This window comes from Pleurodeles waltl, chromosome 6 (genome assembly GCF_031143425.1).
Source record: "Pleurodeles waltl isolate 20211129_DDA chromosome 6, aPleWal1.hap1.20221129, whole genome shotgun sequence".
Classification (NCBI taxonomy): Eukaryota; Metazoa; Chordata; class Amphibia; order Caudata; family Salamandridae; genus Pleurodeles; species Pleurodeles waltl.
In genome coordinates this window covers 529,388,748-529,414,571 of record NC_090445.1, presented here as the reverse complement: position 1 = coordinate 529,414,571, position 25,824 = coordinate 529,388,748, and the positions used below count along the sequence as shown (strand labels likewise).

The 25,824-nt window shown below is 53.1% G+C and overlaps 1 protein-coding gene across 1 annotated transcript in view; it reads right to left on the bottom strand.

Moving 5' to 3' along the window:
• Positions 1-1,150: 1,150 nt before the first annotated feature.
• LOC138301636 (putative nuclease HARBI1) overlaps positions 1,151-25,824 on the bottom strand; it is a 32,483-nt gene continuing 7,809 nt past the window's right edge. The window contains exons 2-3 of the mRNA XM_069242150.1: positions 1,589-2,222; positions 1,151-1,485 (exon numbers count right to left, since the gene is read on the bottom strand). Of these exons, the coding sequence (XP_069098251.1) occupies positions 1,151-1,485; positions 1,589-2,222 (969 nt within the window). The remainder of the gene's footprint in view (positions 1,486-1,588; positions 2,223-25,824) is intronic.

Below are 25,824 nucleotides of genomic sequence, written 5' to 3'. Positions count from 1 at the left end.
GGCAGCCACTGGCATGGAGGCCCCGCCACAGGACTCGCAGGATACCAGCACCCCGACCCCTGTAGCTGAGGAACCCCCACGCAAGTGAGGACATTCAAGTAGACATCCAGTTGGATATGATGACCAGACCATGACCACCACCAGTAAGTGATCCTCTCCTGAACATTCTCCCTTGTGTGTGACACCCTGTTGACTGTCCACTCGTATATCTCCATCTACCCATGGCCAGCAGAGTGGACCTGGACTACCTACAGCTGGCCTCACCACTCTGATGACCTCTGCCACCATGACCCCACTGATCACCCCTTGCACTTGTATATCCCAAATAAACGACAGTTGAGCACAGTCCATGTCTACCTATTTATTTGCCATGAGTACGCATGGAACTGCCAATACGTGCACAAGTGGCAACCCATCACCCAGCACATTCATGAGAGGGTGACAGAGGGTGGAGCAAAATGCCAGGAGGTCGATCATGGAGCAGGCAGTGGCTGGAGACATGTGTCAATGGAGGCAACAGCCCAGGCAGGGAGCACAGAACACCACAACATTGTCCTGAAAGTAGATCAAAACAGGGACAACAATGTAGGAGTCATAGATGCCAACTCCACACAAATGCACTGTAGGAAGAGTTATCCAAGAAAATATGCCCGTCAGGTCCACAACCATATGGCCAATACCAACAAACAAAAACAACAAATACCAGCCCAAAGGTCCCACCCTCACAGCACCTAGCGCCAGACCTGAACCCATACTCACTGCCACCAACAACAATGTAGCACTCCCAGCCAATGTCAGCTTCCAAGATAGATGCTGCACAGATGCCGTGTGGCACACACATAGCACTTGGACTGGCAACTCAGGGGACATTGTACATTCACATTGATGACACAAGTACACCAGCAAAACACCTGCCTGACTATAAGTCTGACCTGTACACTGTGACTACCTCAGTCAAGAGCACATGTGACACCCACCCCAACCCACCCAGAGTCAGAGCTGCAACCAATACCGGCAGTGGTGACAGACAACAGGTGGCATCAGGGACCAGGCAGACAGTTGTAGAGAACACATACCACACAGTTTACACATACCTGCATCTGAGTCGAAGTAATGTTGAATCACCTCCGCCTTGGAGTCACCTGCCTCCTCATTCTTCCTCCTCTTCATCACTCCCCATGTCCCCTTCATCAGCCACTAGCACAGTTACCCCCTCCTCTGCATCCAGCAATTTGATGCGATGCCTCAGGGGCAGATTGTGCAGCAAGACGCAGGCCACAATGATCTGGCACACCTTCTGTGGGTTGTAGAGCACGGCACCCCTGGAGACATGCAAACAGAGGAACCTGGCCTTCAGCAGGCCGAAACATCGCTCAATGACCCGTCTGGTACGACTGTGGGCCTCATTGTAACGGTCCTCTGCAGCTGAGGTTGGACACCTCACGGGTGTCAGGAGCCAGGGCAGGTTGGGATAGTCAGAGTCACCTGTGTGCATAGAGGGAAGAGGCATGTCAAGACCGGGAGGGCAAGAGGGCAGAGACACAAGGGTGCAGTGAGCTAAAGGGCACATATATGCAGAGGTACATACCGATGAGACAGGCCCGGTCCCTCTGGAGTGGTGCCATCTTGTGTGGGACACTGCTGTTCCGCAGGGTGTAGGAATCATGCACAGAGCCTGGGTACCTGCCTGTGACCTGGGAAATATACTGGCCCGCGAGACACACCACCTGCACATTGACGGAATGAAGGTTTTTGCAGTTTCTGTACACCTTTTCATTCCTCCTGGGTGGCACCAGGGCAATTTGGGTGCCATCAAAGGCCTCAATGACATGTGCCACAGCATAGAACGCTGCCTTGACAGTGGGCAATTCTGCACGTCGGGGGAACCAGATGTAGCTGGCCATATGTTTTAACAGGGGACACAGTACATTCCTCAGGACGTTGCTGAACATGGGCTGTGACATCCCACTTGCGAGGGCCACTGTGACCTGGAAGGAGCCTGAGGCAAGGTAGTGGAGGACAGACAACACCTGTACTGTAGGAGGGATGACATTCGGATAGCGAATGGAAGGCAACAGATCTGGCTCTAACTGGGCCAATAGTTCCATTATGGTCACACGGTTAAGGCGATAGGTCTGGATGATGTGACACTCCTCTGGGGTGGCAAGGTCTACTAGGGGCCTATATACCAGTGCATCCTCATCCTCACCCACCCCTTGTACCTGGCAATAGGAGAGAGTTGGTTTAATGTTGTGCATCATAGACTGTGTCAACAGTGTTGATGTGGCTGCAGCCCAGCATAAGTCACCCAGAACGACCTAACTTTCATGCACTTTACACATTGGATATGTAAAATGGTAGCCACCTGTATGAATGCATGGGACAGGGGAAAGTGAGATCATCCTGCTAGCATAACATATGATGGCTGTAGGCGGTTACAACCACTGTGCAACTCACCATTGGTTAAAACTGTTGCATCTGGGAGGCAGGAGCCAATGTTGATCGCTGCCGGCTGTGACAGTTATGTCTGTGGTGATCGTAACAGCCATTTCATGTCCTCATGCTCACTTGACTCCTGAACCTTGTGCACTGAAGACCTCCACTGTGTGTGCTGCTGTGTTCTGATTCTGGTAGCCAAGATGCCACGTCCTGCAGGAGACAGGGCCCCAGCCTTCACCCAGGGAGAGTTGGAGAGGCTTGTGGGCGGGGTCCTGCCCCTGGATGGACAGTTGTATGGGGCAATAGAGAAGCAGGTGTGCCCAATGTCATTTTCCTGTATGTGATTTGTGTGCATGGGGATGTGGGCCTTGGTAGGTGGCAGTGTGTATGGAGCATGGACATGTGTGAGGGGCCTAAGACTATGTTGGCTGACGACGTGTGGGTGTGGAAGTGTGTTGTGTGCTATCCACTGCTGTCCCATGGATGACACTCTACATGACTGTGTTGTGTCTCCCATGCAGGTCAGCACCCATCAGAAGAAGGGGATTTGGTGTGCCATCGCCAAGCAAGTGCGGACCCTGGGGGTCCATGCCCGTCGGACCACCCATTGCAGAAATCGGTGGGAGGACCTGAGATGCTGGCACCTCTATCTCTGCACCAGTCAGCCCTGCTGCACTCAATGGGGAGGCTATTGACCTACTGAGGTCCATCTCTGTGGGGCAGACAACTATTGTGAATGCCATCCAGGGACTGGCATTCCAGATACAACAGTTCAATGAATTCTTGGAAGACATTCCAAGTGCCTTGTCTGGACTACAAAGATTGTTTCAGGCTCTGGCCTCCTCCTTGATGGCAGCCAGGGTCCCTTCTACTTCCATCCCCCCTCCAGCTACCTGTTTCCATACCCACATCCCACTCCACTCATCCAAGGCACACCTACTGACACACATGCATACACATCAACAGACACGGTACACAAGGACAGACATAAGCATCACAGACGCCACCACCACCATGCACACACTCACCAAACAAATACAGACATGACAACATCCACACTCTGCATTGACTCCCCCACCACCTCCCCACTCACAGTCAACACACCACTTACACCTGCAGTCAGCACTACATCAGTCACTGATCCTGCCACATGTTTGGTCACTGCCACCATCACCACTTCCTCTGACCCACATTCATGCACCCCATATACCACTGGCACAGACACCACAACTGCCAACACAACCACATGCAGCACATTCTCCTTACCTGTAGACACCACCCCAACATACACTCACATGTCCCACCTGCCATCTCCCTGCATCTCCTCAGCACCTCCTCCCAGTACATCTCAACGCCCGTAATCACCCACCCAACAGTCCCCCAGCGCACACATATCATCCACCCACAAACCTGCACCCAAGGTACCCACACGTACACACCTCACAACCATACCCACACCCTCCACTCCCATACGTCCTTTCCTTGACTTCCCATGTGTCCCCAAAAAACTTTTCCTTCATGGGATTTCCCTGTTCCCCACCTCTGACCCAGTTCCTGTTCCCCCAAAGCACCCTGCTACCCTCCCAATGCCCCTGCCTTCCGCCTACTAGCCTGCCACTGTCCCTGTCCATGCACCTCCGCCACCTGCCACTTCCGCCCCTGTCACGTCTACTGCTCCTGCTGCCAAACCCAAGCCCAAGCCCACTCCCTCCACTTCCAAGGCCAAGCCCACTCTCTCCACTTCCCAGGCCAAGCCCACTCCCTCCACTTCCAAGGCCAAACCAAAACCCCTCTTCCTGGCTAAACCCACCCCTCCCAAGGGAAAGCCCAAGCACCCCCCATCCAAGTCCTCCCCTATGGACCCCCCTCCAAGCCCAGACAAAAGGACCCCCCAACCAAGTCCCACAAGCCCCAATCCCCTCACCTCACCCCTGAGGTACCTGCATACCCCATTGATGCCCCTGCCCTGTGGAGGCCTACAGTTTGCAGTCAGGAGTCAAGTTGGGGTGTCATCTTGTGTCCAGTGTGCTTGGGGCACTGTGGACTATTGGATTGGATGTGTATTCATAGTTTCATTCAGAATTATCACTTTTCTAATATATCTACGCCACCCCACTGTTGGTGTCGATGGAATCTCCTTGTCCTGGATTTCCTTCCACATCCATGTGTGGTGGTTGTGCATATTAGCATGCATGCGTTTGTGTATGTGTGTGTGTGTATGTAGGTACGGGTGTTTATTTCCATGTGTGTGTGGGCTCGGCTTCCCATGTTGTATGTGTGCTGTGTGTGTGTTGTGTGTGTGTGTGTATACTAACATCGCTCCCTCCAGTGTGTGTTAGGCTGGTGTACTTACAGTTGGTGTTGTGATCGCTGTCGCTGGTCCGGGAGTAGCAGGACCAGGTAGAAGATTGGGAGGAGTTGCAATTTGCTTGCCATGGCGCCTATGGATGTACATGTGTTACTGAAGGTAGGTGTTCACTTTTATATTGTTCATTTCCTCCAGGCTTTTGGTGGTGGTGGTTCCAGCCCGGAAATCCTGGGGTTGTGCAACCTTATAATGTGGTAGTGGCCTACTGCCTGACCGCCAGGCTGAAAATGGCTGCTGCCTGATGCACCAGCCCTTTTGCTGTGGAGGGCCAATCAGTGACTTGTCTGTGTTCTGCAGGTGCCATCACAGTACTTGTGATATGGTGGTCTTCACCTCTGGGCCCTTGGCGGGGCATCCACCAAGTCCACCGCAGCGGTACTCTGACCTCCAGACTCATAATGAGGGCCATAGTTGTAGGGGGAAGGGCTAGGAGAATCGCCACCAGTTTAGGTGATGCTTTGAGGCCATGGAACACACTCTTCCTTGCAGGTGGTTCCAACCCTTCCTAATTTTCTCCTGTGTGCACAGGTTGTTTGCTACAGCATTCACTTTGTCAACTATTCTGGTCCACATTTGCCTTTTCAGTGATGTAGTTGTATTGTGTACTTGTACTCCGAAGAATTGTGGCTCTACTCTAATGATTTTATCTACCATGACTGGCAAGCCTTGCCCTGTGAAACAGGGGATTCTTCTCTCTGCCATTTTAAGGAAATTAAACTAAATGAAATATCAATCAATCAATAAAAAAAAATTGTAGAGCGTGCTACTCACCCGTGAGGGTCTCAAGGCGCTGGGGTGGGGAACAAGGGGGGAGGCAGGGAGGGTTACTGATCGAACAGCCATGTCTTGAGGTTCTTTCTGAAGACCAGTAGGTCTTTGGTTTTGTGAACGTCGGTGGGGAGGGAGTTCCAGGTTTTGGGGGCGAGGTAGGAGAAAGACATGAGGATCTTGAATGTGATTCTCTTGTCTATGGGGAGCCAGTGAAGGGATTTGAGGTGTGGTGATATTCGTTCATGGCGGGGGAGGCCAAGGACAAGGCACGCGGCTGTGTTCTGGATTCTTTGGAGTTTGCATTTGAGTTTGAGTGTGGTGCGGGCGTAGAGGGCATTACCGTAGTCCAGTCTGCTGCTGATGAGTGCGTGGGTGACTGTCTTTCTGGTTTCTGGGGGGATCCATTTGAAGGATTTTTTTAGAGTGCGGAGTGTGTGGAAGCAGGAGGAGATTAGAGCATTGATTTGCTGTGTCATGGAGAGGGAGGGGTTGAGGATGATGCCGAGGTTGCGTGCGTGGGTTGCGGGGGTGGGTGCGGGGCCTAGGGCGGTGGGCCACCAGGAGTCATCCCATGCGGTTTTGTTGGGGCCGAAGATGATGATCTCGGTTTTGTTTGAGTTGAGCTTGAGGTGGTTAGTGGTTATCGAGTTGGCGGTGTCGAGGAGAGCGGCATGTAGGTTGGTTTGGCGGTGGTGGGGTTGCGGGTGAGGATGAGTTGGGTGTCATCCGCATAGGAGAGGATAGTGATTAAGTGTGCTCGGAGGATGTTGGCCAAGGGGATCATGTAGATGTTGAAGAGTGTGGGGCTGAGGGAGGACCCTTGGGGGACTCCGCAGGTGATCTTGGTAGTGTTGGAGTGGAAGGGCGGGAGGCGGACTCTCTGGGTCCGGTCGGTGAGGAAGGATGTGAGCCAGTCTAAGGCTTTGTGGCGGATTCCTATGTTGTGGAGGCGTGTGCGGAGTGTGTGGTGGCAGACGGTGTCAAAAGATGCGGAGAGGTCTAGGAGGATGAGTGCGACGGACTCGCCTTTGTCGACTTTGGTCCTGATATCGTCAGTGCATGCCATGAGGGCGGTTTCTGTGCTGTGGTTCTTGCGGAACCCAGATTGTGAGGGGTCAAGGGTGTTAGTTGCTTCGAGGAAGTGGGATAGGTGGGTGTTGACTAATTTCTCTGTAACCTTGGCGGGGAAAGGGAGGAGGGAGATGGGGCGGTAGTTGGAGAGGATCTCCGTGTCGGCTTTTTTTTTTTAGGAGAGCAGTAATTTCCGCGTGCTTCCAGGGGTCTGGGTAGGTGGCGGAGTCGAAAGAGGAGTTGATTATGTTGTAGAGTATGGGGGCGATGGTAGGGCTAGCTTTGTTGTAGATGCGGTGTGGACAGGGGTCGGAGGGGGAACCGGAGTGGATGGTGTTCATGGTTTTTTCGGTTTCTTCGTGTATGGTGGGGGTCCATGTGGATGGTGTGGTGGGGGGTCTTGAGTCGGGGTCGAGTTGGGTGAGTGAGGAGTATGTGTGGTGGGTCTGTGGTATGAAGCTGTTGTGGATGTCCAGGATTTTGAAGAGGAAGTGGTTGGAAAGGGCGTCACATAGGGGCTGTGTGTGTGTGAGGTCTATGTTGCTGGCTTTGGGTTTGGCAAGTTCATTGATGATGGAGTTCTGAGGAGGGGTTTGTCCAGGTTTCCGTGAGGAAGGCGATGTCAGGTGAGTGTGATTTGATGAGGTCCCAGAGTTCTATGGCATGTTTGTGAAGGGAGCGGATGTTGAGAAGCAGGCAGTTCAGGTGGTTGTGGTGGGTGGCATTGGTGTGGTGCGTGAGGGTGTTGTTGCGGGGTGTGTTCTGATTGTGGGCTGGTGTGCTGCGGGGTTGGATGGTGGGGGCAGGGTGGGTGAGTCTTGTGTTGGGGGTGTTGTGTTTGTTGAAGGTGGGGTCGCTATGGTTGCCATAGGGGGCGAAACACGTGTTGGCTGATTCTCCTTTTTCCTTGGTTACTATATAATTTTTGGACCTTGGACCGCACTTCGTGTTTTGTTAACCAGTGACTGATTGTATAACTGGGCCTGCAATGTCGGCATAACAATAAAAACAATAATTTTCCAAGTGGGACTTCACCTTCTTTGCATACTGTTTTGACTTAGAGGACGTGGGTCCTTGTCCTCTGGTTAAGTCCCCTACTCCACAAAACAGGCATCTATACAGGATACTAGTGGTTCTAGGGCCCTTCCATTTTTGGAGCTGCTGTTTTCGGGGTCGCTATGGTTGGTGTGTGGTGTGAGGGATGACGAGCAGGAGAAGTGGCAGGTGTGGCAGGTGAAGGGGCCATGAGTGTGTGTGGGGCTAGATGTGGTGCATGTGGGGCGGGGTCTGGGTTGAGAGAGTGGAGGGTGAGGGGGGAGTAGGTGTGTCTGAGAGGGCCAGGGGTTCTGGCGCTGGGCGCGGTCCAGGCGCGGACGGGCGCAGACGCCGCGGCTGCCATAAGAGGAGGGGAGGGTGGGAGTGGCAGCTGGGAGGCGGGAGGGCCTGTCCAATGAGAGGGCTGGGGGGCGGGGCCGCAGGGGACGCAGCGGCAGGGAAAAGGCTAAACGAAGAGGTGAAAAAGGAGGGGGGAGGCAGGAGAGGCCGCAGATGACGCAGAGGTGGGGAAACGGCTAAACGAAGAGGTGAGAAAGGAGGGGGGAGGCGGGAGGGGCCGCAGGGGATGCAGAGCCGTGAAAAGGCTAAAACGAAGAGGTGAGAAGGAGGTGGGAGACGGGAGGGGCCGCAGGGGACGCAGCAGCGGGGAAAAGGCTAAAACCAAGAGGAGAGAAGGAGGGGGGAGGTGGGAGGGGCTGCAGGGGACGCAGCGGCTGGGAAAAGTGCACAGAGGAAATGGGAAAGGAGGTAGCGTGGAAGGTGGAGCGGGAGCGACCTACCTGCAAGCAGGGTCAAAGGTTGCTCCCTATTAGCGCACCGCGGCTGCCATAAGAGGAAGGGATGGTGCGAGTGGAAGCTGGGAGGTGGGAGGGCCTGTCTAATGAGAGGGCTGGGGGGCAGGGACGCAGGGGACGCAGCGGCGGGAAAAAGGCTAAACAAAGAGGCGAAAAAAGGAGGGGGGAGGCGGGAGGGGCCGCAGGGGACGCAGCGGCGGTGACAAGGCTAAACGAAGAGGTGAGAAAGGAGGGGGGAGGTGGGAGGGGCCGCAGGGGATGCAGCGGCGGGGAAAAGGCTAAACGAAGAGGTGAGAAAGGAGGGGGAGGGGCCGCAGGGGACGCAGCGGTGGGGAAAAGGCTAAACGAAGAGGGGAGAAAGGAGGAGGGAGGTGGGAGGGGCCACAGGGGACACAGTGGTGGGGAAAAGGCTGAAACAAAGAGGTGAGAAGGAGGGGGGAGGCAGGAGGGGCCGCATGGGACGCAGCAGCGGGGAAAAGGCTAAAACTAAGAGGTGAGAAGGAGGGGGGAGGTGGGAGGGGCCACAGGGGAAGCAGCAGCGGGGAAAAGGCTAAAACTAAAAGGTGAGAAGGAGGGGGGAGGCGGGAGGGGCCGCAGCGGACCCAGCGGCGAGGAAAAGGCTAAACGAAGAGGTGAGAAAGGAGGGGGGGAGGTGGGAGGGGCTGCAGGGGATGCATTGGAGGGGAAAAGGCTAAACGAAGAGGTGAGAAAGGAGGGGGAGGCGGGAGGGGCTGCAGGGGACGCAGCAGCGGGGAAAAGGCTAAAACGAAGAGGTGAGAAGGAGGTGGGAGGTGGGAGGCGGGAGGGGCCGCAGGGGATGCAGTGGCAGGTAAAAGGCTAAAACGAAGAGAGAGGTGAGAAGGAGGGGGAGGCAGGAGGGGCCGCAGGGGATGCAGCGGCGGGGAAAAGTGCACAAAGGAAATGGGAAAGGAGGTAGAGCGGAAGGTGCAGCGGGGAGCGACCTACCTGCAAGCGGGGTCAAAGGTTGCTCCCTGCTAGCGCGCCGCGGCTGCCATAAGAGGAGGGGAGGGTGGGAGTGGCAGCTGGGAGGTGGGAGGGCCTGTCCAAAGAGAGGGCTGGGGGGCGGGGCCGCAGGGGACGCAGCGGCAGGGAAATGGCTAAACGAAGAGGTGAGAAAGGAGGGGGGAGGCAGGAGAGGCCGCAGATGACGCAGAGGTGGGGAAACGGCTAAACGAAGAGGTGAGAAAGGAGGGGGAAGGCGGGAGGGGCCGCAGGGGACGCAGAGCCGTGAAAAGGCTAAAACAAAGAGGTGAGAAGGAGGTGGGAGATGGGAGGGGCCGCAGGGGACGCAGCAGCGGGGAAAAGGCTAAAACCAAGAGGAGAGAAGGAGGGGGGAGGTGGGAGGGGCCACACGGGACGCAACCGCGGGGAAAAGGCTAAAACGAAGAGGTGAGAAGGAGGGGGGAGGCGGAAGGGGCTGCAGGGGACGCAGCGGCTGGGAAAAGTGCACAGAGGAAATGGGAAAGGAGGTAGCGTGGAAGGTGGAGCGGGAGCGACCTACCTGCAAGCAGGGTCAAAGGTTGCTCCCTACTAGCGCACCGCGGCTGCCATAAGAGGAGGGGATGGTGCGAGTGGAAGCTGGGAGGTGGGAGGGCCTGTCTAATGAGAGGGCTGGGGGGCAGGGACGCAGGGGACGCAGCGGCGGGGAAAAGGCTAAACGAAGAGGCGAAAAAAGGAGGCGGGAGGGGCCGCAGAGGACGCAGCGGCGGTGACAAGGCTAAACAAAGAGGTGAGAAAGGAGGGGGGAGGTGGGAGGGGCCGCAGGGGATGCAGCGGCGGGGAAAAGGCTAAACGAAGAGGTGAGAAAGGAGGGGAAGGGGCCGCAGGGGACACAGCGGTGGGGAAAAGGCTAAACAAAGAGGGGAGAAAGGAGGGGGGAGGTGGGAGGGGCCGCAGGGGACGCAGTGGTGGGGAAAAGGCTAAAACAAAGAGGTGAGAAGGAGGGGGGAGGCGGGAGGGGCCGCAGGGGACGCAGCGGCGGGGAAAAGGCTAAAACTAAGAGGTGAGAAGGAGAGGGGGGTGGGAGGGGCCGCAGGGGAAGCAGCAGCGGGGAAAAGGCTAAAACTAAAAGGTGAGAAGGAGGGGGGAGGCGGGAGGGGCCGCAGCGGACCCAGCGGCGAGGAAAAGGCTAAACGAAGAGGTGAGAAAGGAGGGAGGGAGGTGGGAGGGGCTGCAGGGGATGCATCGGAGGGGAAAAGGCTAAACGAAGAGGTGAGAAAGGAGGGGGAGGCGGGAGGGGCTGCAGGGGACGCAGCAGCGGGGAAAAGGCTAAAACGAAGAGGTGAGAAGGAGGTGGGAGGCGGGAGGGGCAGCAGGGGATGCAGCGGCAGATAAAAGGCTAAAACGAAGAGAGAGGTGAGAAGGAGGGGGAGGCGGGAGGGGCCGCAGGGGATGCAGCGGCGGGGACAAGTGCACAAAGGAAATGGGAAAGGAGGTAGAGCGGAAGGTGGAGCGGGGAGCGACCTACCTGCAAGCGGGATCAAAGGTTGCTCCCTGCTAGCGCGCCGCGGCTACCATAAGAGAAGGGGAGGGTGGGAGTGGCAGCTGGGAGGTGGGAGGGCCTGTCCAATGAGAGGGCTAGGGGTGGGGCTGCGAAGAGGTGAGAAAGGAGGGGGGAGGCCAGAGGGGCCGCAGAGGACGCAGCGGCGGGGAAAATGCTAAACGAAGAGGTGAGAAGGGGGGAGGCGGGAGGGGCCGCAGGGGATGCAGCGGAGGGGAAAAGGCTAAAACAAGAGGTGAGAAGGAGGGGTGAGGTGGGAGGGGCTGCAGGGGACGCAGCGGTGGGGAAAAGGCTAAACGAAGAGGTGAGAAAGGAGGGGGGAGGCGGGGGGGCCGCACGGGACGCAGTGGCGGGGAAAAAGCTAAACAAAGAGGTGAGAAAGGAAGAGGGAGGCGGGAGGGGCCGCAGGGGACACAGCGGCGGGGAAAATGCTAAAACGAAGAGGTGAGAAGGAGGGGGAGGCAGGAGGGGCCGCAGGGGATGCAGAAGTTAAATTAAAAGAGAGGAGACAAGAGAACACAAAACAAAATAAAACCCTAATTCTGTGTCAACAGTTCTGCATCAAGTTGTTCTGTTGCAGTGCATTGGCAAAGGATCATGCCCTGAAATAGAGTGTGCTTTATAGTGTGGTATACAGGAGAAAACAATTAGCCAAAACACATCAAGTGTGTGATACAGTCATCCATCAGTAGTCACAGGCATTGTCCAATGTTGAACACATTCCACAACAGTATCCTGCTTTCAGAAATCCGCAGCTAGAACAATGCCAATACATCTGTGAAATATTAATATGCTCTGCTCAATCCTGCCACCCTGAAGGTGACAGAGAAGCCCACCACAGCATCGGCTGTGTGCCGCAGATATGACGGAAAACACTCTGACAATGCAGATGGAGGTTCAGCTACCACACATCTGAATAGGACGGGCTGAACTCTGTCAGCTCAATGGAGTACATGAAACAGCCGCCATGGAGGGATGACAAGAGTCTCACCAAGATCTAAATTAGGCCTTTCGTCTCTGAAATGGAAGTCAAACATCTTCAGCGGGGCAAAGTTGTAGTCTGCATCAGAGGAAAACCTTGCAAAGCAGGATGGCTGTTGAATGAAGGCCCACTGAAGCTATTGTTTTTGGCGGGAAAAGCTCAGAGCAGGAAAAGTTCAAATGATTGCACATAGGGAAGTCCTCTTGCCAGTCGGATACTGTTCGCTCCTTTGACTGGTCAAGATTTCTTCATTCTAAACTGGTTTCTTTTTAGAAGCTCAGAATTGTTCAGCTGGGCAAAACTGCAGTCTGTATCCACGGGGATGACAACGAAACTCAAAAGACTGCAGTGAAGGTCGACTGATCTACTTTTTTGATTGGCAAAATTTTTCACGAGAGATCAACTTGGTTTTCAGTAAGGTTGAGACTTGGTGGAATGGACTTGGGTCATTTGTCCTCTGGAAGTCTTGAAATTTTTAAGTCCCCTTTTTTAGAGATTGTTGGAAAAATCAAACTGGGCACAATGACTGGTCCAGGGCCTCAGAGACAGCACTTACGGGTCCGAACTAACTCCAATAGAGGCCACAGCAGGGCCCAGTCATCATCTAGTTGCAACTGGCTACTCCAAGAAAAAGGACTTTTGTGTTTCTTGTGTGCCTGTAGCCACACAGGAAGTCAACCAACTGACCTTTGGAGTCCACTTGTCTGTCTCGGGTACACATGGGAGGAGGTCCAGCTCTTCAGGCCCCCTCAAGCTTCAGACAGCAGGTGCAATCCTTCTTCTGTTCTGCAGAAAGTGCTGTGAAAGGTTGTGGGGGAGGTGCCAATTTTGTATGCTTTACTACCAGCAGGTGGAGGTGACTCCTGAACATTCCTTAACCAATAGGGAAAAAGTTCCCTTGAGCAACCCTGCTCACTTCTACCGCACATCCTGTTTCCCTTACTACAAACTGTCTCAGAGTGAACTAGACTAAGGATTTTCCAATATGACATAAGCTTTCTGCCCTTGGAAATAACTTTTGTGCCAGGCAAGGGTGTGTTTAGGAAAATGAGCAGTCGCCTCATCACAAGCTACACCTCACTGGCTTTGGGACCAGCTCTCCTTCCCTCTGGGCTGGTGCCCAATTGGCTACCCAAGACACAGAGCAAAGAATTCCCATTCCTTAGTTTTCCCCTTAGACAAAAAATGTGAATATACAGGGTTCCTTTGTTCAAGTTAATGAAGTTACTGGAGGTTCTCCAGGTGCACATACTGAGCTTTAGGAGATCTCCTCTCCCATGCCCAGATTATCCTATCATCAGACATAAGTCATTGTTCGGGTCTGTGAGGAGTTTTCACACCTTATTAGGATGAAGCATCAATGTACATTATGCTCAAGAAACTTCAGATAGTTAAAAGGTAACTTTCTAAAAGTTATTTTTCCTAAGTATTTGTTAAGAATCTAATTTTACAATGAAATAGGATTTTAATATAAATTATCAGTAGTGTGTGAATCAGTTCTGGTCGGCCTGAAATCTGAGGTCTCAGAAGTAATATTTTAAAATGTTCTCTAACCATCTAATATGAGAGCCAGAGTCTACTACAATAACATTGACAATAGGGTTTGGGGGCTTTTTTAAATACTGTGGGGGTCATTACAACATTGGCGGTAAAAGCCGCTAACCGCCGTGCAGAAGACTGCCAACCAACCGCCGTGGCCGCAGAATTCTGCCACGGTCATTATGACCCACAGCTCGGAATCCTCCAAAATCCAGACACCCACACAAGTCCGCCACACCAAAGGTCAGTGATAAACTGGTGATAACAAAACCTCCACCGTCACGCCAACAGGAATACGCCCACACTATCACGACCCACGAATCCACGCGCCGGTCTTTCAACCACGGTATTCCGTTGGCGGTACACACCGTCGTGCTCAAAATACACACACATTTACAAAACTCAAATCAAAATACACACACCTAATACACATACACACATCACTCCCACACACCCAATTCAATATAAAACACACAACCACATCACCCACAAACCCTTAGGTCAACAATTGCGACTGAAGGCCAGAGAGAGACACCACCATCTACAAACTAGCATCCACAGCCACTCAACACCATCACTCACACAACATCCAAGCACCTCACACAACACACCTCTAAATATCACCCCACACATTACAACACACACCACCCCACACATTACCCACACCACCCCATGGCACCGCAAAGACACCCCAGGTTCTCTGAGGAGGAGCTCAGGGTCATGGTGGAGGAAATCATCCAGGTAGAGCCACAGCTATTCGGATCACAGGTGCAGCACACCACCATAGTTAGGAAGATGGAGCTTTGGTGAAGAATCGTGGACAGGGTCAACGCAGTGGGACAGCACCCAAGAACTAGGGATGACATCAGGAAGAGGTGGAACGACCTACGGGGGAAGGTTTGTTCCGTGGTCTCAAGACACCACCTTGCGGTTCAGAGGACTGGTGGCGGACCCCCACCTCCTCCCCCACAACTAACAACATGGGAGGAGCAGGTCTTGGCTATACTGCATCCTGAGGGCCTCGCAGGAGTAGCAGGAGGAATGGACTCTGGTAGGTCAAACCTTTAACTACTTCATCCCCCACCCACCTGCATGCTATCATATACCCCCACCCTCGCCCTCACCCCATCACTCCAACTCCTCATGTATGTCCCAAAATCACAAACCACACATCCCAAACCCAAGCCCTGCATGTAACACCAAAGCATGGACACCCATCACCAAAGTATGGCCACTGCACATACCCATGCACTCCCCTAAACCATTATCACACAAGGTCCTACACAGGAATGCAAGCACTGGGGTACAGGGTCACCCACCCATTGCACACCATGGCACACACAGATGCAATAATCATGCCTTCACACCCCTACAGGACCCCTACCCAACGTCACTGGACAGGAAGGTCCAGATATGTCCACTCCACCCACAGAAGAGGCCCACAGTGATGACAGTAGCTCTGTCCAACTGGATCAAGATGACCAGCCCGGCCCATCTGGGACCTCGGGACAGTCGGTTCCCCTCAAACTGGCACAGGCCACTACAGAGCTTCCCCCCTCTGGAAACACCAGCACGTCACCCACCCAGCGGGCACATACCTCTGTCCCCAGGACACGTAAAGCAGCAGTGTGTCCACCACTACAGGGAACCCAGGCTAACCCACCACCCCAACAACATCAGGGACCTGGGGGCAGTGGTAGTGGGCACACGGTTCAGGGGACAGAGGCACAGGAACACAGGGGAACTGGGAGGGCTGCTTTGTGACAGGGGGAGGACAGGCCCAGGGAACCCACTCTCCACGAGGCCCTCTCTAACATCATGGGAGCCTACAACCATTCCCAGTAGACGATGGCAACGGTACTGGCCAAGTTTCAGGAGACCCAGTGGCTGCAGGAGGAACAGTATTTTGGCTTCAGGGAGGAACTCAAATCCATCAATTCCACCCTTGGCACCATTGTAGGGGTGCTGAAGGGACTCATCAACACCAGGAGGGACACTGTGGCACAACAAGGGGCCCCTGACACTAGCCTGGACGATGAACTGCCCACCACCTCCGCTGGCGCTAGTGGACAGGAGGCACCGCCACAGGACCACCACACCAGCACGCCACCCCCTGCAGATGGAGAACCACCCCTCAAGCGGTCCTTAAGATCCATGACAAAGACAGAGAACAATGCCAAGACCCCCGCCAAGAAATGAGACCACCCTGATTGTCATCCTTCTATCCCACTTTGTCACCCTGTCCATACTTAAACTGCCCCAGCTCCACTTCCTATGCACCTTTGGACAATGCACCTGTGAGACTAATAGACTGGACCCTGCCATGGACATTCCTCCACCATCACCCCTGACCATTTTACAACCCCCTCCACTATTGAGCACTTACATAAACACCCTTAAATCACAAAACAATCAGGAGCCTGTCTGTGCTCTCGAAAATGTGTATTAGCAATACAGTGGCAAAATGCTATATCAAATTGTAATGTCAACATACCTATGTCACACAGCTCTAGTCCATGCGGAAACAAAGCAGATGTCACACAGTGGGACACACATCTGTGAAATTGTAAGGGAAAGTGACAACTCAGTGACCATACACTGGGTGAAAATGACAGACAGATGAGAGGTAGTAGAATTAAATCAGATGTAGCAGGCAGTGTTGTCTTCTTACCTGTGTCTTACTGGAAGTATTGCAGGATCATCGTGTTCCTGTTGTCTATGCCCTCTTCTTCTGCTTTCTCATCTTCACTGACCACAGGCTCCACAGCTGCCACAACACCTCCATCTGGACCATCCCCCTGCAGTAAAGGCACCTGACGTCGCAAAGCCAAGTTGTGAAGCATACAGCAGGCCACGATGATCTGGCACACCTTCTTTGGTGAGTAGAATAGGGAACCACCTGTCATATGGAGGCACCGGAACCTGGCCTTCAAGAGGCCGAATGTCCGCTCTATAATCCTCCTAGTTCGCCCATGGGCCTCATTGTAGCATTCCTCTGCCTTTGTCCTGGGATTCCTCTCTGGGGTCAATAGCCATGACAGGTTGGGGTAACCAGAGTCACCTGCAAATGTCGAGGGACAACTGTTAGACACACACTAACTCAAAGGGACATCCCCAGACCCAGACACCTAGTCACACTGTATTGGGTCCATGTCCTCACCTAATAGCCGCACACAGTGCCTCTGGAGTTGCCCCATCACATAAGGGATGCTGCTATTCCTCACAATGTAAGCATCATGCACTGAGCCAGGAAATTTGGCATTCACATGGGAGATGTACTGGTCTGCCAAACACACCATCTGCACATTCACCGAATGGTAACTCTTCTGGTTTCTTTACACCTGTTCGCTCCTGCGTGGGGGTACCAATGCCACATGTGTCCCATCAATGGCACCTATGATGTTGGGGATATGTCCCAGGGCATAGAAATCACCTTTCACTGTAGGCAAATCCTCCACCTGAGGGAAAACGATGAAGCTCCGCATGTGTTTCAGCAGCGCAGACAACACTCTGGACAACACGTTGGAAAACATAGGCTGGGACATCCCTGATGCCATGGCCACTGTAGTGTGAAAAGACCCACTTGCTAGGAAATGGAGTACTGACAGCACCTGCACTTGAGGGGGGATTCCTGTGGGATGGCGGATAGCTGACATCAGGTCTCGGTCAAACTGGGCACACAGTTCCAGGATTGTGGTACGATCAAGTCTATAGGTGATGATCACATGTCACTCCTCCATTGTCGACAGGTCTGTACACCGGAGGATGCCGCCATCTCCTCACATGCCCCAGCGGACGGTGCTTAATGAGGAGAACAGCGAGCAGACAGTCAACCAACTCCGAGGTACGTAAACACAGCTTTATTGGAAAATATTAGCAAATCCACATATGCCTGTATTAGTGTTTAAGCAAGGCATAGATATGTGTGATGCAGTCCAAAATAATGCCATGTGGCCCCCTGAAATGGCGGCTGCCTGACCTGTAAAGTGGGACAAGGGGATATGAGGTAACTGCGCTGGCGTTGTACACCATCGTGGTAGGCGGTCGAAGACCGCGGCGCAATCCTATATTGGTTAACATTGGACCCTATGGGTCCCAGGAGCCAACGATGATGTACGCCGGCGGTTACAGTACGCACCGCCGCGGACGTGACCTCCATTTTCTCTCTGTTCAATCACTTGATACCTGATCTTCTACAGGAGAGGACCTGCACTGCAAGTGCTGCTGTGACCTCAGTCTGGAAGAGACAATGGCTCGTGCGTCTGGGGAAAGGGCCCCTGCCTTCAGCACGGAGGAGTTGGACAAACTAGTGGAAGGGTTCCTTACCCAGTACACGCTACTCTAAGGTCCTTCAGACAAACAGGTAAGTACACTGTGAGCATGCTGTATGAGCAATGCCTCTGTGGAGTGGTGTGGATAAAAGATGGGGGGAGTGAGAATGAGGCGTGCATGAAACGACGGTGAGTGCATGTGCGTCATGGCAAGGGTAGGGATGCGGGCCAATGACTGTGACGGTGCAGACGGTAATATCTTCTCCTTTTCTCCTGTACTATTCCTGTAGGTCAGCGCCCACCAGAAGAAGGACATTTGGCGTGCCATCGCCAAGGAAGTCCGGACCCTTGGGGGTCTACCACAGACAGAGCACCCACTGCCAGAAAAGATGGGAGGACATTCGCCGCTGGAGCAAGAAGACAGCGGAGGCCCAGCTGGGGATGGCCTCCCAACGTGGGAGGGGTGCCCGTCTCACCATGACCCCCCTGATGTTCAGGAACCTGGCGGTGGCATACCCGGAGTTGGATGGGCGCTTGAGGGCATCGCATGAGCCACAAGGGGGTGAGTACACTCTCATTCAGCTGATTCAGCATGCATTGGAGGTGTCTGGGTGGGGGAGGTGGGCTGTGGGTTCCCCTAGGCCAGGGTGAGTTTAGTATGCAAGGTCCCTTCTTAAGGCAGGCCCTGTGGCACCCCACCCCACCTGTGTACAGTGCCAACTACACCTAGTCAGGCTCCTGTGACATCCATGTGTGCAGCAATCGGGCATAGCCTTGTAACCCATGTCCCTGTGATTGATTAGGGAACTCCAAGTGCACGGTGTAGTGCAGGGGGCTTCTGTGTCTGTAGTGTCCGCCAACGGTAGCGGTATTGCATGCACCCAACATGTCTTTCTTCTGTCTCCCCCCCCCTTTTTGTGGTCTCCCTGTTCTTGTATGCATTAGCATCATCAGGCGGAGGAGCAGTGGCACCGGAGCAGGAGGGAGCTGCATCCCACCTGCCCTGGAGGCTGACACAACAGAGTCTGAATTCACCAGTGGGATGGAGGGCGAGGGGAACTCCACGGCGGGGACAGGAGCTGAGACCAGCGATACAGACTCCTCTTCTGATGGCCTCTGTGCCCACCGCATCTACAGGTACAGCCGCCACCCCCCTTACCAGCACCGCCCTCCCAGCAGCCCCTCAGCGTGTGTCCTGTGCCCGCTCACCCAGGAGGGTGGGCATCTCCTTCACCCCAGGCACCTCAGCCCTTGCCCCTGTTACCCCTGCTGCCCTCAGTGAGGTCCCTCACTGTTGGGAAGTCTACCATTTTGAATGCCATCCAGGGTGTAGAGAGGCAGTTTCAACAAACCAATGCATACCTGGACGGCATTCATTCTGGTCAGGCAGCCCATTAGAGAGCTTTTCAGACTCTGGCTTCAGCACTGATGGCAGCCATTGTCCCTGTCTCTATCCTCCCCCCTCCAACTTCCTCCACCCAGACCTAAACCCCTGTACCTCAGCCTATCCCAAACACACCATCAGACCAGCATGCACACATCTCACAACACAAGGGAAGCTCTGGCAAACATAAGCACCACACATCCCACAGACACTCACGCATGCATCATACACATGCAGACACACCAACATCCACTGCCTCCACTGTGTCCCCCTCCTCCACGTCTCCCTCCCTGTCTCGTCTCCACTCACACCTGCATGCACTACATCTTCATCCACTATGTCCATCACCAGCACACCCACCACCACACCACGCTCACGTGCACTCACCACCCCCACTAACATTCACACATCCTCCGTGTCCTGTACCAGTGTGTCTGTGAGCCCTCATCCCAAACTACACAAATGCAGCCACGCACCCACCCAACGGCCATCCACCTCACGACAGCCTCCAGCCCCTGCACCTTCACCCAAAGTCAGCAAACGTACACCTCCTACGACCACTACCTCTTCCTCCACTCCCAAACCCCCTCCATCTACCCGTCCCAGTGTTCTCCAAAAACATTTCCGGTCCAACCTTGACCTCTTCCCCTCACCTCCCCCACCCCTTCAGTCTCCCAGGGCCCGCCTCTCAAGGTCCCAACCCAGCACCTCAGCCACATCATCTGCTGGACCAGTGGTGCCAGTAGTAACTGGCTTCTTGAGTGTGCCAGGCAGCAGGGCAGACAGTGTGGCAAGGAGCCAGAGTACGGACAGTCCCCCACCTGTAAAGCACAAAAAAATGGCCAGTGCCAAGCAGGAGAGAAGAAAGAAATCAGCCACCAAAGCCGCTCCCAGGGGTACAGTTGGGAGTGTGGAGACAGCAGCACCACCATCCAAGGTGGGGAAGGGGCACGTTAAAACCGGCAGGTCTGGGAAAAACTGCACGGTGAAAAAGACCACCACCAGCACCGATGCCCAAGACACCGCAGCCTCCAGCACCGCTGCCCATGGCACTGCTGCCACCAGCACCACTGCTCAGGACACCGCCGCCACCAGCACTGCTGCCCAGGACACCACCGCCACCAGCGCCGCTTCCCAGGACACCGCAGCCACCAGCACCGAGGCAAGTGAGTGCCAAAGATTCCGACGCTACTGCGGCCACCACAAGCTGGATGAAGCACTCTGGGCACAAAGCCCGCTCCAGAACCAGTGGAGAAAGACATCCACTACCTCAGTCCTTGGCAGGATGAAGCACTCTGGGCACAAAGCCCCCTCCAGAACCAGTGGAGAAAGACATCCATTACCTCAGTCATTGGCAGGATGAAGCACTCTGGGCACAAAACCCCCTCCAGAACCAGTGGAGAAAGGCATCCACTTGAGAGACTGTGGCTTTGCACTCCCCAAGATAAAGCAGTGGGCAAACCACCCAAAGTAGAGACTTGAGAGACTGTGGCTTTGCACTCCCCAGGATTGAACAGTGGGCAAACCACCCACTGTAGAGACCTGAGAGACTGTGGCTTTGCACTTCCCAGGATTGAACAGTGGGCATGGAGCCCCCTCGTGGATCTGGCGTTTTGCACTCATCCAGCTGAGGTGCCCCCCCTTCCCTTCCCCCTGAGTTGCCTGTTTTATTTCTATCTGATGCCCCAGCAGTGTTCTCTCCGTCTTGTTCGGGTATTTAGTGTGGGCCTCGCCCATGCCTTTTGGGCCCAGTGGACCACAGACTACGATAGTGGAATACCTTGGACTTTTATTCTTGGCATATATATTTGTTTATAGTGTGAATATCTTTATATATGCATATATTTTTGATTACTGTCTTTGGATATATTGCAATCATTCAACTCATTTCCCTTTGTCCATGTATTCTTCCAGGGGGGTTTGGGGGGTGTAACTGTAATTTATCATGATGTATTAGTGTGTGTTGTCGTGGGTGAGGGTGGGGGTGGGAGTGTTGCGTGTTGCATGTGTGTGTCACTGTTTTTTCGCTCCCCCTCCCCTGTGTCATAGGTGCAGTACTCACCGTGGCCTTTCCGCCGGCGTTCGGGCTCCAGGCAGAGGAGCAGGAAGATAAAGGCAGGAAGAATTTGAAGTTCCGGTTCCATTGTGTCCTGGTTCCTCGTGGGATGTGTAGAGGTGAGCGTTTAGCCTTCTAAGTCCTGTTTCCGCTGTGTTTTTGTTCGCGGTGAATCCGCCCCGGAAAAGGTGGCGGATTGGCCTGTTGTAATTCTGTGGGTGGTACATTGTCTTCCGCCTGTCTGTTTGCGGTTACCGCCGCGGTGTTTGTACCGCCTTGGCGGTCGGAGTGTTAAAGTGGCTGTCTATGTTGGTGGTTTCCGCCATGGTCGTAATTAAAACATTTTTGCCACCAGTCTGTTGGCGGTTTTACCGCTGCTTTAACACCGACCGCCAGCGTTATAATGACCACCTGTGTGTCCAAATCTTGTGGCTACAAAGCCTACTTAGGGGTGACTTATTATTATTAAAAAAGAAGGTTTTTTCCCATGTCAAGAGAGTTATTTTGACATGCCACGCTGCAGATTTAAACTGCAGCAGTTAGGCTACAATGGCCTAAAGCCATGTTTTCCTTTGTCACACTAGTGGATGGAAAAATAAGTGCTGCAGTTTAGAGGTGATATTTGCGTTTCCATGCCATGGAGGTATTCATTATGAGTTGGACAATTTTATCGGATTTTAAGGGTCAGAGCACATTCACCTGCCTGAATAGCATTGTCCAAGTGCAAAGTCAAGTTTTCAGTAAGTTTGTTCAAAGAAAATGGCGGTGTTTATGGTAAAAAGTTACTTTTTCACAAAATTATTGACTAGTTTGCCCTTTCACCAAAGTTTATGGAAGTTGAGTTTGAATGCTATACCACCTAAACATGCATTTGATTAAATGTTTGACTTTAGTCATACACATAAATTGTGAATGTTTTGGTAAGCAGGTTCGAATGTGTTTAATACAGTTATATTTATCATGTATAATATTGTAATTTTTTAACATATATAGATTTGGACAATAGATCAATTATTATTAAAAATGTTATATCTTAAAACAGCTACTCAATAATACGTTATTTTACATTAACACAATATACATATAAAATAATGAGGACCTGTTTCGATATAATTTGTATCATATTAAATGTAAATAAAATGCATTAATAATTGTCTTATTACAAGAAATGGCATTTCTTAGAAACCTTAGAAACAAAAAAGCATTATATGTTGCCTAACTCTGTAATCATGTATGAACATTATATTACAAAACAGATGCAGCAACACAGATACAAGGGTATTGAATGCAGTACAAACAGAAACATTTAAATAGACATAGTAGGTTGTTTCTTCACAATACAGAGTGCTAACCGTAGACTATGAAAACATATAGTTCAAGCTCAGAAACATTTTAATGGTTAGAAAAATTAAAATAAGTAAGAAAAAAAAAACAGATTAACATTTTTTACAATAACAAATTATGGACTAAGTTGCAGTGTTTTATTACAAGTATTTGCAAACAAACATTTTCTACATATTTTATATGTTTAAAAGGTAAATAGTCTGTGCTCAGTTTTTTACAATGTAATATATTTTTAAGTCCACATGAAAATAAATAATCAACTCCAATGCAGCAGTAGTCTAGTTTTAATTCTATTTGAACACCATGTTTTCACTTTAAGTCCATTTTACAACATTTTATCATATTATTACCCATTGAGTAGCTACGAAAAGCTAATTAAGGATCCCAGTTCTTCAGAGCATGAAATGTATATGTTATATGTTACTATTAATAATGTGTTAGGTATAGTTTAAAATATTTTGGCCCTCATTACGACCCTGGCGGTGAGTAATAAAGTGGCGGTAATACCGCCAACAAGCTGGCGGTAACTACTGCCAAATTATGACCACACCGGTGACAACTCCCATAGACAGCCTATGTACCACACCAAGGGGGTCATTCTGACCCTGGCGGTCATGGACCGCCAGGGCCAACGACCGCGGAAGCACCGCCAACAGGCTGGCGGTGCTTCCATGGGCATTCTGACCGCAGCGGTACAGCCGCGGTCAGAAACGGGAAACCGGCGGTGTCCCGCCGGTTTCCCGCTGCCCCTGGGAATCCTCCACGGCGGCGGATTCCGACCCCCTTCCCGCCAGCCTGGTTCTGGCGGTTTCCACCTCCAGAACCTGGCTGGCGGGAACGGGTGTTGTGGGGCCCCCTAACAGGGCCCCACATAGATTTTCAGTGTCTGCGTGGCAGACACTGAAAATCGCGACAGGTGCAACTGCACCCGTCGCACCCCTTCGGAGGATCCATCCGGAGCCGGCATCCTCGTGGAAGGGGGTTTCCCGCTGGGCGGGCGGGCGGCCTTCTGGCGGTCGCCCGCCAGCCCAGCGGGAAACTCAGAATGACCGCCGTACGGTCTTCTGGCAGTTCCCGCCAGGCCGGCGGCATCCACCGCCGGCGGGGGTCAGAATGACCCCCCAACTGCCAGGGCAGAAACAACACTCAGCATGGCGGTAGCTGGCAACAGCCAGGGGGAGACAAAGTACTGCCCACAATATTATGACACTGCATACCACCACCTTTTCCGGGGCGGTGGAAACACATCACTGAAGAGAACTGACTCAACATCGGAGACACAGGGAAGAACAACGCCACCATGGAACCTGAACTGCAAGTCTTCCGGATGATCTTCTACGTTATGCTCCACCTGGAAAATCAACGCCGACAAAGACGTCGACGGTGAGTGCAGCCACCTAGCACACAAGGGAGGGAGAGAGGAAAACAAGAGTGACACACACAGGCACAACACACACACCCGACACACACACCATACACACAACCAGCTGCACACGAAAAACAATGGCACCCGATACACGGCAGAATAATGCAAGGACAACAGGAATTGACCAAAGTGAATGTATTCATATCAACAGCTAATAAATATTGGACTGACAATGAAACAGATATGTACACATGTACACAAAGGGACACTGCCCAGTCCAAAGTTAAAAGGGCCCACATGGCCACAGAGCACAGTCTAAGGCCCAACTCGAATCCTGACTTCATCTGGATAGAACTCTGCAGGGGCATCAGTTTGCAAGTGGGCAGGCACCTCAGGGGAAGGGGGGGGAGGCACCTCAGCCAGATTCGGGAACAAGCCCAGTGGTTCTGGATGGGGCAACATGCCCATTTCTCTGTCCTGGGGAGTGCAAGACCATAGTCTCTCAGGTGAGTGACTTGCCCACTAGTTCTCGTACAGCAGCCCCTGGAGGGTGGTCTACATGGCGTCCGCTGGTGTGATGGCTTCAGTGTGGTGGTGGATGGAGGTACCTCCTGGGCATCCTCTGCAGTTGGTGATGGCTGCAGTGTGGTGGTGGATGGAGGTGCCTCTGGGTCAGCCTCTGCAGGCGGTGATGCTTGCCCTTCCTCAGCTGGCGGTGGGGGCCCTGTGACCGCTGGTGGTGGTGGAGATGTTACCCTGACAATCTCTGCTGGAGTAGAGGGCTTCCTCTCCTCCATTACATGGGTGTGGATTCCTTATCCTTCCTGGTAAGGGTGGATGGCTTTTTCCCCTTCTTGGATGGAGGTGCATGCTCCTTCCTCTAGTTGGATGGAGGTGGAGGCTCCTTCCCCTTCTTGCCTGGAGGTGCAGGCTCCTACCCCTTCCTGCCTGGAGGTGCGGTATCCATGCCACCACTAGTAGGTGGTGCCACCACTCTCCATGTGTACTGTTTGGCTGAGGTGCTGGGCTGGGTCTTTGGTACCCTGATCGTATGGGCAGGACAAGGAGGAGGGGGAGGGAAGAGGTCAAGTTGGGCAAGGAAATGTTCTTTAGGGATGGTGGGGCAGGAGGAGGGAGGACTGATGGGAGTGGAGGTAGAGGGAGTGGTTGTAGGAGGTATATGTCTGCTGGATTTGGGTGCAGGTGCATGGGCTGTATGCAGATGTGAGGTGGATGGCTGTTGGGAGTGTAAGTGCTCGCATTTGTGCCCTTTGGGGGGGACAGACAGGGTGGGAGAGGGCAGAGGGGACACGTGCATGGCTGTTGTGGAGGTGTCTGCTAGTGGGGTGTGTGTACTGCTTGGTGTGGTGATGCTGGTGGTGGTTGTTGATGTAGTGCATGCAGGTGTGAGTGTGGATATGACTGGGAGGGAGTTGGAGGAGGAGGATGGGGAGGCAGTGGCGGCAGTGGATGTTGTCGTCTCTGCAATTGTATGGTGTTTTCATGAGTGCTTGTGTGATGAAGTGTTGTGCTTGTGTTTGCCTGTGCCACTCTTAGGTGATGTCTTGTGTGCATACCCGTCTTTATGTGTGCCTGGGGTGGGTTGGGATTGAGGAGAATGGGACTGGGAAATAGTAGTTGGAGAGGGGACAGTAGAAATAGGGACAATGGCTGCCATCAGAGAGGAGGCCACAGCCTGAATCGATCTCTGTTGGGCCACCAATCCACCTTGAATGCCCTCCAGGAATGCATTGCATTGCTGCATCTGGGATGCCAGCCCCTGGATGGCATTCACAATGGTTGACTGCCCTACAGAGATGGATCCCAGGAGGTCAAAAGCCTCCTCACTTAGGGCAGCAAGG